Below are 14,649 nucleotides of genomic sequence, written 5' to 3'. Positions count from 1 at the left end.
TTTCCAAATTTTTTTTTTTTTTTTTTTTTTTTTTTTTTTTTTTTTTTTTGGTTTTTCGAGACAGGTGCTTATTACACCCATAAATAAATTGTTAATTTGTTAATTAACAGTAAACTTATTGTAAAAACAAAGTATCAACCCCCTTAAATGAAAAAAAGTCACGTAAGAAGACCTGCTCTTCAGCACCCATGGAAAAGGCTGCCGGTGGCAGGCCATGCCTATAACCCTTAGTACTGGAGGAGCTGAAGACAGGCCACAGAGTGTGTGTCCAGAGGTGGACTTCTAAAGATCCTTTCCTCTAATGTACACACACACTCCTACCTCCTAGGCCCTTGTTAAATATTTGCCCTTCCCTGAAGCTGATTCTTACACTTTGCTAAAAGGGGAAATTAGCAAGTGATGGGGATGATAAAGACATACTAGGTCCAAAGTGACCTGACCTAACCAGAACCTTGGGAAGATCACTGGAGAGAAAAAGTGACTTAAATTACTTTGGCTCTTATTTCTGCATCATTTGAGCTGTCACACGTTGCATGACATAATCTTTTGGGAAATAATGACTGAGTCCAGTCCTCCCTTTCCAGAAGCAAAGACTCAGGGGTTCTGAGTGGTTGAGCCTACCTGTGTCCTGTTCTCTAGTGGGAAGCTCTCATCAGAGCCAACTTAGACATTTTCATTTAGGAGCCTTACGAAGCTTACTTCTGTGTGGATGTCAGAACAAAGTTCACTGTTGCAGGCCCGTAAAGCCTTGGTGTGAAACATGCACAGACTCATGGAAGGAAACTGGTGGGGAGGCAGAAGGGGGTGGAGATGACGCTCCATCTTAGTGGCTCACACTTTAGCTATCAGACTTTTTTTATCTTCTTCTAAGAGTTTACTTCCCTTTGCACAGAGGTTTGTTTCCAAGCCCCTTTGCAAGGTCACAAGTTCCTTGGCCCACAACACACACACACACACACACACACACATACACACGCACACACATCTCACCGAGCAGACACTAGGATGGTAAGACAAGGCCTGTGAAAACGAATGAGGACTACAGGACACTGGCAGCCCTACCAACCCCCATTTCTAAGATGTGTGACATCTAGAATTAAGACTTCACTAGGGAAACAGCTCAGCAGGAGAGCATGTGCATATTAGCACAGAGGGCCCCTGAGTCCAATCTGCAACATGGCAGGGGTTGGGGGTGAGAAAGACCTCTCCTCCAGTGACCTCTTAGGTATCTTCTCCCGGTGTACCTGGGATTGTTACAACACCTTTGAGGAGGGAGCTTGCACCAGCTACAACTTCAGGCCAGAAAAGACTAGACGGAAGCCTCAGCCCTTCTGGCCACTAGGCTCAGCTTCAGCTGTTTCCATTACTTGATTTATTTTCCTTTCTGTGGCTTCTTCTCACAGAAATACTCCAAATGTCTAAATCAGGCAGCCAGTATGCATTGTAGTGTATGGTATTCTAAGGGCCTGATCTAGGCTCTCAGTTTTATTTGACTCAATCAGACTGCCAGCTTCGAATACTATCTGTGAAAGAGCATCTTGGGAAATATACTTCTCCTTGCTCTTTATTGTGTCTTCTGTAGCTACTGCATCTGTAGAACTCAAAAAGCATCAGGTCAACACATGTCACCTACATGTGCAGAAGTTTATGTCCATCCATTCTTTGTGTCACTCTAATAGTGATCTCCTACTGAGGACAAAGTAAGTCCTTGTTTGCAGTTTGGAATTCTGAATTACAGGCCAGGGCAAAGGTCACCCATTCACTGACCCAAACAGGAAGTCACTTTGTGCACAGTTCTAGCCAACTTTAATGGGCTTCATTTGTAACACTTTCCAAGCAGTTCTGCTTACAGCTAACTCCATTTAGTAACGAGTAGCTGCTTCGGTCACCATGTTGGCAAGCCGAATGGTGAAGACTGGGAAAAAAGGAGCATCATTTTTCTTGCCTTGGTTGATTAAACAAACAAACAAAAAAAAGGTCTTTGTCTTATCCAGTACTACAGTGTCTCTAACAGGCACATACTGAGGACTTGTTCTCTAGTCACTTGTGATTGTCTGTACATACTTGGGCCAGGGAGTGGCTCTATTAGGAGGTGTGGCCTTGTTTGAAAAGGTGTGTCACTGTGGGCTTTAATACCCTAGTCTTAGCTGCCTGGAAGTTAGTCTTCCACTAGCAGCCTTCAGATGAAGAAGTAGAACTCTCAGCTCTGCCTGCACCATGCCTGCCTAGATGCTGCCGTGCTCCCACCTTGATAATGGACTGAACCACTGAACCTGTAAGCCAGTCCCAATTAAATGTTGTCCTTATAAGAGTTGACTTGGTTCACAGCAGTAAAACCCTAAGACACGACTAGCACTATTTTGAGAAGCACTAAGAGACTTTAGGAGGTGAGAGGCCAGGTAGAAGAATCAGATCCCTGGGAGCATGCCTTTGAAGGTTAGACTTGGTCCCCAGTCCCTTTGTTTCTCTCTGCTTCCAATCTACCAAGAGGTAAACAGCCTCTGTCACATGATCCTGCAGCCATGATGTTCTGTCTCACCATAGGTCCAGAATCAGTGGGGCAAGGATGATGAACTTCCACCTCTGACTATGCCATTTCCATCTGAATGATCCTGGGGAAACCACTGAAGTTTCCTTCCCCTTTGTACATTTGTTTTAAAAACAAATAATTATATTCAGGAGAACCAAAGGATATAAGAATGCTCTACGGTTTCTAAAATGCACACACTGAAAGGATGAACACTACTGCAAGCGTCATTATGCACAACTCTGCACATATATTTCCTCCCAAGCAAGCTTGAACAGTAGGCCCAAAGATCTGAATCAAATCTCTTTTGTCTTTGTCCATGTGTGCATCTCTCTCTGTGTATACACTTATGTTCCCGAACATGTGAAAACAAGAGAACAACCCTGGGTGTCATTCTTCAGGCACCATCTGCACAGGGTCTCTCATTGGCTTCAAACTCAACAAGTGGGCTAGGCTGGCTGGCCAGCAGATCCTAGGGACTGGCCTGCTTCTGCCTCCCCAGTGCTGGGATCACAAGTGCAAAACCCTGTCTTCTGTCTTTCAGTGTGCACACACAAATAAATTGCATTAGACAATATCTACAACACTGTGTTTTGTCATGTCGATGAAATAGTCGTAATATTATTTGGGTATGAATTATAATTTCTGTTAAGGTGAACATTTAAAACAATCTTAGCCCTCAGTTCTTTGATTGTGAGCTGCGTATTCTTGTCTTTTGCCTATCTGTCAGTAGACCATTTTATATCTGTATAGATTATTTATATGACAGAGATACTAATCCTAGCCCTGTTGTTTTTATTTCTAAAATATTTTTCAAGGTATTCTTCTACTTCTCCTACCTAAGGAAGCATATTACATCAAAAAAGAAACCTGTTGATTTAACATCATGATATAGTATAATTATAGTATTTCTGAGCTAATCAATATTCAAGATTTCTGGACACAATTAGGATGAATAAGGTGAAATAAGGAAAACAAGGAGACAGAATGAATACACCTGAGTTGATTGTGAGCAAGGATGTGAACTGGGAGGGGTTAGGAGAGGGACATCAATTTCCAAATATTTAGGATACATGAGAAAGTACACTAGAGAATAACAGCTCTGAAAAGCAGTGCTATAACCAGAGGATCTTCTCATGAACCACACTGAACAAAGGCAGAAGATGGTCTCACATACTGTGAGCTTTCTCTCCCTGGAAGTGGTAAACAGATTGAATGCATCCAGCAGCTAGATGAGACCTGGGCACCCGTTCCCAGCAGACCAGGGCACTCTAATGCAGTGACCTGGGGTCATTTCCCTAGCGGGTTCTATTTGTTTTTTAAGTCCCTGGACGCAAAGCCTGTTTTGCTTCTCCTTCCTCCTCAATGTAAGAGCCAGGAAAAAAAAAAAAAAAAAGACCAATGGATTTACTGTTAAGCTTTCTGGTTCAGCTCCAATTAATTTAAGTTTACTAATAACCAAGGCTGCCTTCTTGAAAAAAGAACACAATGGCCCACACTCAGAGGAACATGTTCAAGTGTTCCTAGACTTAAAGGGACCACTCTTCCTAGCCAGTTAAAGGTTCACAAGCCTATCCTACTTAATGTAGTAGGATTACTACATTAATCCTAAACCAGTAGCTCCTTTACACCAAAACCAAAAAAGGGGAAACCAAAAGGGGGGAAGTGGGGAGGGGGGGGAGAGAGCATTAGAAACCTCTGGCCTTCACTGCCAACAGTGTCTGACCTAACACAAGGAGAAATGCAATCACAGCAAGTTCTTCACGAGACAAATTATACAAGGCAACTGATCACATACATCACCAATGAAGGCGCCCCAGATACAACGCACCATTAATAACAATTAAATTTACTGAGGGCTTGCAAGATTGCAAGATTGACTAGGATGGGACCAGTAATTTATTTTCATCCATCATTTATAAATACAGTATCACTGGTGCACAATTAGGGGTGTCTTAAAAATAAATTTAAAAAGAAACCAGATGGTAGGTTTATGTGGAAGGCTGGTGGCTCATGTAGATAAGCAAAATGACTAATAGAAGACTTGGCGGTGTCAGCTTCCCATTGCTGGACACGGAGAGTTTTGGCAGAGATCTGCTTTGTGGTCTTGAGACACATAGAGTTGAAATTAGCAAAACCTCCTCAATCAGGGCTTGCTACTCTATGAAGTGGGCTACTGAAGTACTGTCTGGAGGTTGGGTCTCTCACTCACTGAAGCAAAAATGAGCCTTGGATTGTGAGGCAATTTCTGGGGCAGGCAGGTTCACCCTTCGGGTGCTGTGTGGTGAGGAGACTGGTGATTTAGTCATTTTGTGGCAATGTGATGTGGTTGGGAAAGTACAGACTTCACAGCCAGACTAAGCTGTGAGTCTTGGGGCCTCTACCACATAGCTCAGCCATGACATCTTTCTCAGAGTCTTCCTTCTTTTTACAATACAGGACGTGCTGGATAGTTTTATGTCAAGTTGACACATCCTAAAGTCACTTTGAGAGGAGGCAACCTCAATGAAGAAAAATGCCTTTATAAGATTGGGCTGTACACAGGCCTGTGGGACATTTTCTTAATCAGTGATTGATGGGGGAGGACCCAGCCTGCTGCGGTAGTAGTATCAGCCTACTACCTCCTTGCGCTGGTAGTCCTGGGTTCTATAAGAAAGCAGGCTGAGCAAGCCACGGGAAGCAAGCCAGTAAGCCGTATCCCCCATGGCCTCTGCATCAGCTCTTGCCTCTGAGCTCCTGCCCTGACTTTGATGATGAACTGTGATGTGGAAATAGAAGTCAAATAAACCCTTTCACCTCAATGTGCTTTTGGTCATGGTGTTTCACCACAGCAATAGTAACCCTAACAAAGACAGAGGGTAGCACTAACCTCATATGATCATTGTGACTATGATCAAAGTGAAGGACATACATACGGAGCTCCCCCCATGCATGGATGATTGAGATACGTGTGCGTGTGCGTGTGCGTGTGTGTGTGTGTGTGTGTGTGTGTATTCATTAACTAGGGTGATGCACATGACCTTGCTCTTTTTTTGACACAAGGCCTTGATTTATAATCCATGCATACTTCCACCCTACCTCCTAGAGCTGAGATTACAGGTGTGAGTCACCACACCAGGCTGGATAACACTCACTGAGATTTCTATGTGCCAGGCACTACATGAATTTTCCTATTTGACCTTTACTACGTTCCTGGGAGGCAGCACTATCATTACCTCTATATTATGATCAAGAAAACTAGCACAATGGTTTGCCCAAATCACTCCACTATCAGGCAGTGGGGAAGACCAGATAAGGCCTGATAGTGGACCAGATAGCCTTATTCCAGAGTCAATGCCTGGAGCAGCTTAAAAGTCCTCATGGATAAAGTTAACTTCCCTTCCTCGAAGATATCTTATCCAGCATGTGCTCATCTTGAAGAACTGTATCTGCAAGACACCCTTCCAGGTGAACAAGTGACCTGAATCAGAACTACCTACCAGTGAGTGGTGACCTCTCTCTGGGTCACTGTGCAGTTTTCACCCAGCGAAATCTGAGGCCTACTAAGAACTTTTAGGGTTTAGTTGTAATAGCCGCCATGGCTGTTTGCATGCCCATATAGACTGACAGTTCAATACTACATGATGTAGATTCCAAGAAAAGCTAAGTCCAGAAAACCAGTCGACCACTTAGCTTGGTAACTGGTACTCAAGGAGTGTACCTCTAAGTGGGTACAACTTTCAAATACAGTTGTTGACTGGGGGAGGCACAAATCACCGAAGAACACAGGGCCCAGCTTGTCCTGTAGCTAAAGCTTCAGAGGTATATTCTCGGTTAAGGTTACCTATTTAAACGACATTAGGTATTTATTTAGGGCATTATATATGTCTGTTTTGCATTTACCTTCTTTTTTTTCATTAGATTTTTTTTAAAAGTACTGAACACCAGGCTAAATCCATCAGAAAATCTGGTATTGAATCTTGGATCGAGCTGGATTTTCTTTGTATTTTTCTGCAAGTCACCTTTCTTTGGTGTCCTTATTCAAAAAGCTGGGATTTAATATATGTTTTGTGATGTGCTATAAGGAGTCTCAAGAGAGCCTGGCATGGTAGAATGCTTTAATTTTATATCCACTGTATGCCATTATTCATAAGACTATGCAAGGCTACTGATTGAGTAAAAACTAGAACCTATACTTTTGGGAGCCCAGGGTAATATTCAACTATTCATGAACTACACCTATTACCTATGCACTGAGATTTTTATAAGCACCAAGAGATGAAGCAATGGCTAGAAATACCACCAACCAATGAGGCCTGATGCCAAGGAACACATCTATGCCTAAAGTGAAAAGCCTACCAGGATGCCAAGCCTAACACAAGAAAAATGTCTGGATTCCATTAAAAATGAAACTGAGGGTCACGGAGATGGACTAGCAGGTAAGAGCAACAGGTATACAAACCTAATGGCCTCGGTCCAATCCCCAGATCGTTCAACATTTCAGAGAGAGGTAGATGTTCTCTAACCTTCACATGCTTGAATTTGCACGTATGCGTGCGCACACACACACACACACACACACAAATAGTAAACATAATGTTGACCTACAACTCTTAGAAGCCTGCTCTCACCTTCCTTAACCATGCCTGGCTACCGAATCTTCTATTTAAAGTAAACCTCACCATAGAGAAACAGATTTTGAACTGATAATCAGCCTGCTTCATTAGCATTCTCAGCTTCCCACTTAGGGAACTGAGCAGGTACTCTGAGCAGCCAGCAGTCCTGAAGTGAGCAGCGATCAAAGTTTTCATGACAATGAAAATGGAGATAAACTGAGCAAGGTTACATTAATAAACTGCTTGTATCATGTGACAATTTTCTGTGAAAATCCAAAGCTGTGTAAAAAGCTCCTTACAGTTCACAGTGATGATGAGAGCTGGAGAATTTTATGGCTAGTTAGTCAGGGGCATTACACCTAAACATTTGCAATCCAACGCATACACCCATAAGAAACGCCAGGTTAAGGAGCAGTATTTGCAATCCAACCCATGTAAGAAATGCCAGAAGAAGAAGCGCTATTTTATTAGTTGATACAAAATATCAGGCATGCACTATCATAACCTATGGGGAATATTTTTTTAAAGTTTAAAATGGATTATTTTAAAGAAAAAAATGTAAACATGTATCATTTTTGCTTCCACTGGAAACTATCAATAAAATTTTAAAAAGAAGCATTTGAATTAAATCCTGGAGAGAAATTTTATTATTTGCTTTTAAGAGAATGTATTCATCATTTTTCCTCAGGTAGATGGCATGGTGACCTGTTCCCCCTGAGCTTTCTGTTAAGTGAACATCAAGTTGCTGGTGACTGAGTGCTAGAAGAACCTGACTGCGGCCATGGCCACGCTGCACACACGGTCTTCCCTAGAACATGCTCAGGAGGAACTGCCATCACACAATTGTGCCAGGCACAGGTACTCCGACACAAGCGCCCTGAAGGTCAACGGGTCCTGTCATCCCAGGAAGGCCTTCAGATACACAGGTTTCCTTTTACAAAAAAGAAAAGTTTCTTGAAAAAGAAATGTTCTCAGGACTTAATATCTATTTTATAAACAATTATATAATCCTGCTTTTTTGAAGACAGTAAGGGAATGTGGTTTTTGGTTGTTGCTTTTAGACATTTATAAATACTGGCGACACCTACCGGCAGAAAATATATTTCTGTTCAGTCGCCTTTTGTGCTGACAGAAACTTGCCCTGAAACCCACTTAAGTTTCTTTTTCCAATCTAGCCTATCTTCATTATTGGGAAGTGATTTATATCTGACCAACAAAGGCGGAGCCATCAAGTTGTGTAAAGTGTACTTTGATTATGGTAAAGACAATTATATTAATAAAACTCAATGGTGATCCCTGAAAAAATACTTACCAATCAATATTCCCCAAAAGCATTCACCTCCCATCCATAAGTACATCCCCACAAAGGGAAAATAAGATATACTTTATTTTGTGGATCCTATTAGTAGTGAGGAGAATTAGCATAACTGTTCCTGAAATGCTACAGCACATATCTACAGACTATGACTAACAAGGGAAGAAGGAATAAGCAGGCAGGTTCACTTAAGCCTTTACCACATGACCCCAAAACTCAAGACAAAAAGATGAAAAAAAAATCCTGGTCAGAATTCCCAGCGATTTTCACTCTTATCTTCTCTGGCCCACTTTAATGTATTAACCAAACCAGGTATGCTTTATCTCCTCCCAGGAGTTGGAGAAGCCACCAGTCCCATTGCTACTGAAAACTCATATCCATTCTAGGCTCTATCAACCTGAACTCCATGACAGTACCAAACAGATGAGAGCCCACTACACTTCCACAGCTGCTGAGACTACAAATTCTACAAATATTCAACTAGCTACGGAAAGGCCAGAGGCTTATCTTGTGCTCAGCAAACAAAAAGGAGGATATAACCAGAGTCTGGTGGAGTCCTGTTGAAGGGAGGCAATCTTGTTGGAGGAAATGGATCTCTGATGCTACCAACCCCCCCCCCCCGCCCCCAACACACCTATACAGAATTCAGAGCGTCAAGGGCACACACTGAGCAGACCTACATGTGTTGTGTAGGTGGAATCAATGGTGCTGTGACAAGGCGGGACACACACCTGCCTCCAGCGTCACTGCCCACCCTGAGTCTCTCAGAGTGAGGCAGAGTAAAGTGGAAAACGAACACACACACACACACTCTCACACACACAGACGACATGATGAGCTGGTCCTATGGACTCCACCACAGCAAAACTGGAGTCTGATAAGACAACTAACTGTCTTCTCTAAAACCTTGAAAAAGAATGAGAATCGTCTTCTCCCTCAACTGAACCTAACCAACTTCTAAGAGCAGTCAGCAATTTGCCAGAGACAGGACACATGGGGGTGGGAGAGGAAAGCCTAAGAAAGCAAAACTGAGAGGACTCCCTCCATTACCCAAGGGCACTGCCCCTCTCCCCGTGCCCAAGTTCCCAGAATGGGAACTGTTTCTAGCCTTAAAAGTCAGCTTCCCATTCACCAACGTTTAGCTCGTTTTCAGCAGTCATGAAGGAGAGCCTCAATTACTCCTTTAGCTCAGACCCAAAATGAACGACACCCTTCCCCCAACCTCCTTTATTGGTTACTTGTGACAAGTAAAAGTGCCCCGTCCAGCCCTTGCTCTCAAACAGCTACAAAACCAAGTGTGTCTGGTGAAATGTCTGAACTGGTCCCCAAGAACTTAGCTCTCTTAACCCCCGCCGGGGACGGGGAGACATTGCTTTACGAGGCTCTCTCTCGACACCCGGGCCTTTCTAACAGGGCAGCGGGTAGGTAGGTGCCTTTGCAGGCTCTAGACAGAGACTGGGGTTCAGTCTGCCAGTCACTCGGGAAGGAGAGAAGCAGCGTCAAAGATCTGCGGTTCCCGAGCGATAGAGGACCCACAGAGGCGGCAGTGAGAGGGAACACTTGAAGGGGCGATCTGGAGAAGCGCAGCACGTGGGGGAGATGGAGAGAAAGCGAGCGGTACACAGGGTGAGGTGGCAGAGAAGCCAGGAGGTGCAGGTGTGTGGAGGGCGCGTCCTACCTCGTCCTTGGCCACCCCGCTGCCCAGGGGCGCCTCCAAGCTGCAGTTTGCCCTCTTGACAGTGAGGTAGAAGGGGTAATCCTTGGCCACCATGGCGGCTGCCGGGCCTGCCCTTTGAGATGTCACCGCTGATTTCAGGCGACAACAAAAATCCCTGGTAAAAGAGGGCCCGAGCTCCACGATGCAGGCGACAGCGAAGCGAACACCTACAGCGGCTTCTAGCTGGGTGGACCTGACGCCTAGGCTCCACCGGGAAGGGCGGGGCCGCTTTAAGCCATGCCCACTGAGGGAGGGCGGGTAGGCGGGACTAGAGAGGCCCACCCCGCCCTCCTAGGAGCGCCAGGTGCGAACTTACAGGCACCTCCTGAGGCTGGGGCGGTTCTGCCGACTTTGGGGACCTCAGGGAACGCTTGCGTGGAGCCGCCAGATCCCAGACCGCTCCACTCGTAGAAAAACAGCTTGTAGCAAGAAAGCCAGGACCCTAGGCAAACGCTAATAGAGCAGAGAGGAAGTCCCAAGCCAGGCTCTCACTTTCCGGGGGGGGGGGGGGGGGGGGGGGGGGGGGGGGGGGGGGGGGGGGGTTAGGGGAGGAGGGCATGTGCAGGGTTTCTCTACATATCCCTGGCTGTCCTGGATACATTTTACTAAAAATAAGCTTTAGTAGGTAAAAAGCAGTCCAAACAGTAAAATGCACCCATTTTAAGTGCAGTTCAAAAAGCACCGTGAAATCAAGCTCCAAAGCTGAGAGACAAATACTTTCCATCACGGAGTATGGAGGGGACAGAGTCCCCTCCCCTCTAACCACCCCCTCTTCTCCCCCACCACACAGGCCCCTACACCTATGGCCTACACCCACGCTGGACTGATTCAGTCTGTTTCCAGCCAAGAGCGAAGACCACGCTTTTGGGGATCTTTCCTGGGGAAACACTGACGTTGTAAATGCCCAAAAAGTAATTACAAGGTCGTTGCTGCAGCCCAGACCAACCTGGAAAAAAAAAAAAAAAAAAAAAAAAAAAAAAAACGAAACAAAGCAAAACAAACAAACAAAACCCTAAAAACAATGGTAACAGTCTTTAGTAAGAGTATTTAAGTAAGCTTTTCTAATTATAGAACACCACCCCATAGCGATCAGAGAGGAGAAGGGTCTATGGGTGTGGAACTGAAAGAGTTCCTTTATGTTGGCCTCAGCAGGGCTTTGGAAGAATAGTTATCAAGTGTGAGGCTGTGAGTTCAATTCCTAGTATCCAAAATGTAACAATTCGGAACACAGCAGTAGACCAGTTTGTGTTCAAAGCACAGCTACAAAAGTTTTTCTTTCTTTTCTTTCCTTTTGTTCTTTCTTTCTTTCTTTCTTCTTCTTCTTCTTCTTCTTCTTTTTTTTTTNATCAGAAGAGCTGTCAGTGCTCTTAACCTCTGAGCCATCTCTCCAGCCCCTCTGGGAAAGTTCCTAATATACTAAGACTAATTGATTGATTGATTTCTTTCTTTCTTTTTTTTTTTTTTTTTTTTTTTTTTTTTTTTTTTTTTTTTTTTTTTTTTTTTTTTTTTTTTTTTTTTTTTGATATTCTCTATAAAGATATACTTGGAGGTCAACAACATTGAATGTCTAGAAGAATCTGAGACAAGCTTACACTCTCCCTGGTGGCAGAGGAGAAACATCTGGGGTAGAAAAGGTTAGTAATAGTGGACAAAGAGGCTTTACAGTTACAGTAATAATTTTCAACATCTTAAAAGAAAAATATTTTCACATCACCCTGGGAAAAAAGATTCTTTTTTTTTTTTTTTTAAGTTACCATTTCCTCCAAATAACATTTCGTGTAAACTTTGCTATAGTATCTTTCTCTCCTCCTGTGAAAGGTCTGCATAAGGAGGGTGTTGTTACAGAGAGTACTGAGTCTTGGTTTTGCTTCTGGAGTGTGAGGGAGGCAGTGTGATGAAGAAATATAGACCCTGCTTCCAGATGAGGTCAGGACCCAGCAGTTCCTACTTTTCCTGGCAGGAAACTGCTTAACCTGCGGATCTTCCACCTCAGGTACCAAATCCACACTCTGGCACTAAACCCACTCATTATCTTGCCTGACTAGATAGCAGACAGACAGACAGACTGCCTCTGGAGGCAAGAAGGAGCGTATGTGTAAATAGGGCTCTGAAATGAGTGGGTTCCTACTGAGACTGGAGAAAGCGCCTGTGATTTTCTTCCCAAGTATACAACCTAAAGCAACAGGAAGAAAGCTGCAGCAAGAGGCATGGAATGGGAAGGGGCATGTGAGAACTGATTTCATATGCAAGCTTGGCCAAAGATAGTGTTAAGCAGAGAAGACCCCATTTCCAAGGCTGCCCAATGAAGCCAGGCCCAGAGGTAGTGACATGTCCCAGAGCCAAGGCCTCCACAGCCTTTCTTCCTTTACCCTGCCCTGCTCTTCCAAGCTCACCCACAGTCTCCACCACAAGACCCTGGGCATCAACAGTGCATTTGGGAATGAGCTTTGATCCCCAGTGAAGTTCACTGGACCTTGTTCTCCAGTTGGAAAATACACTTACAGCCCTCGATGGGGTGTTACCTGCAATCGATCCCCACAGCTCTGGTATTGGGGTGCTTCAGTGTTCTTAGGACTGACCAGGCAGTGTGACACATCATAAACACACGGTAATAATAAATAAGCTCTTAGAAATGGAGAGAAAAGAGGACTGCAGAGATGGCTCACCAGTTAAAAGCACTTGCTTCTCTTTAAGAGGATCCAAGTTCAATTCCCAGCAACCACTTCAGGTAGCTTGAAACCACCTATAAGTCCAGCTCCTAAGGATCTCATAGCCTCTTCTGACCTCCACTGACACACACATACATGGGAACACACACACAGTGAATGCTAAATGAGGAAGGGGAATGGAAGCTCACGTTTAATTACTGTACAGCAAACAAAAATCATATATTAACAAGAAGCCTACCATATACAGCTCATTTTCTCTTAAGACTTATTTTGCCTTTCTTAAAAAATACTAGGAACCATAGAATCAGTGAATAACATACATGCAGCAAACTTTTTACTGTTCCTCTGGGGAAATAGAGGAGGAGGGAGGGAGAAAGAGAGACTTGCAAATAGCCACAACTACTTAAATAGTGCCACAAAATGACCTCAGTATCCTTGGGTCTGACTTTCCCAAGTTCTCATAGACTGGATGTCTGACCACCCAAAACAGGGTTCTTGTTTTTAAATTCTTAAAGATACACACATACATATGAAGTGTGTGTGTGTGTGTGTGTGTGGGTGGGGGGGGGGGGGGTGGGGGGGGGGGGTGGGTGTGGGTGTGTGTGTGTTACAATAAAGCCCATACACTAGGCCAGGAATTTGAAATATGATGTACAAGTTTTGTATGTGGTCTATGGAATATTCCAATGATTTTTTGTTTTTGTTTTGTTTTTTTTTTTTTTTGGTTTTTCGAGACAGGGTTTCTCTGTGTAGCCCTGGCTGTCCTGGCACTCACTTTGTAGACCAGGCTGGCCTCGAACTCAGAAATCCGCCTGCCTCTGCCTCCCAAGTGCTGGGATTAAAGGCGTGCGCCACCACGCCCGGCTCCAATGATTTTTAAAAGTATTTTTTAACCCTGTGCAGTTTCTGCCTTGTTTCCAGGTTCAGGCCTTCCCCTCTGCTTTGTTATTTGCTGATTTGGGATTTGGGAAATCTGCCTGGGACTCTAAGTCGGAGTGTAAGTAACCAAAGACTGTTAGCAACAGGCTGCCCTATGAGAGGGAGGGCTCTCAAGCACAGAGCCAGGCTAGTGTCTGATTTTGAGGGAGGTTGGACCAGCTTAGTAATTCCGCTGAGCAGAGCAGCAGCCATGCCCTCTCCCCTGACTGTGTGTGTGTGTATATGTGTGTGTGTGTGTGTGCGTTTACAGCTTAGGAACAACACTGCCTAATAGCAGCTTCCCTAAAAGTAACAATACAAAACACCTTTCAGAGCTCTCCTTCAGCAGCACAACCAGTTATAATCCTATAAAATGCTTCACAGCCAGGCAGGGTTCCTCTCGAGCCAGGAGCCTGGAGACTGGAATAAAGAAGCCTGTTCTGCATTTCCAGGAGCCATGCCAAACACAAAGCTGTGGTCTCGCTTGTGCTGTGCAGGTCATTTGTGCTGCTGAGGGGTTGGGCTCTGCAGCCAGGCACACTACTGGTGGTTAGCTCTTTTTAGCCTAGCAGATGTGGCTAGGAGCCCTTCTACCAACTACTCAGAATATACTCACCCAGGGGCTAAAACCTCAGAGGCTAAAGCGGCCGTGACCATCTCCACCAACAGGACCACGACCCATCCTATCAGCACGACCCTGAGTATCAGCGTTCGATTGCTTTTTTCCTTAAAGCTTCACTCACTGATTGATAAGAGTGATTCGTTCATCCATCAACTATGCACTGAGTTCTTCCGCAGTTAGAAAATACATTTCCAGTTGGAAAATACACTTTCAGCCCTTGCTGGGGTGTTACCTGCAATCGATTCCCACAGCCCTGGTATACGTCTCTTCTAGTCCCATCCCCATT

General features: G+C 44.4%; 1 protein-coding gene across 6 annotated transcripts in view; it reads right to left on the bottom strand.

The window, feature by feature from the left end:
- The window catches only part of Arhgef3 (Rho guanine nucleotide exchange factor 3), a 289,545-nt gene that overhangs the window by 58,113 nt on the left and 216,783 nt on the right, over positions 1-14,649 (bottom strand). Inside the window, exon 1 of one of the 6 annotated variants that reach the window (XM_021181455.2) lies at positions 10,116-10,364. The exons of the other annotated variants lie outside the window; for them this stretch is intronic. Coding sequence (XP_021037114.1) covers positions 10,116-10,208 — 93 coding nt within the window. The 5' untranslated portion in view covers positions 10,209-10,364. Of the gene's footprint in view, positions 1-10,115; positions 10,365-14,649 lie in introns of those variants that run through there. 6 annotated transcript variants of the gene reach the window in all.

Source organism: Mus caroli, chromosome 14 (assembly GCF_900094665.2).
Source record: "Mus caroli chromosome 14, CAROLI_EIJ_v1.1, whole genome shotgun sequence".
In the NCBI taxonomy this organism is placed as follows: domain Eukaryota; kingdom Metazoa; phylum Chordata; class Mammalia; order Rodentia; family Muridae; genus Mus; species Mus caroli.
The sequence above is the reverse complement of the archived record's forward strand: the minus strand, read 5'-3'. Positions and strand labels throughout refer to the sequence as shown.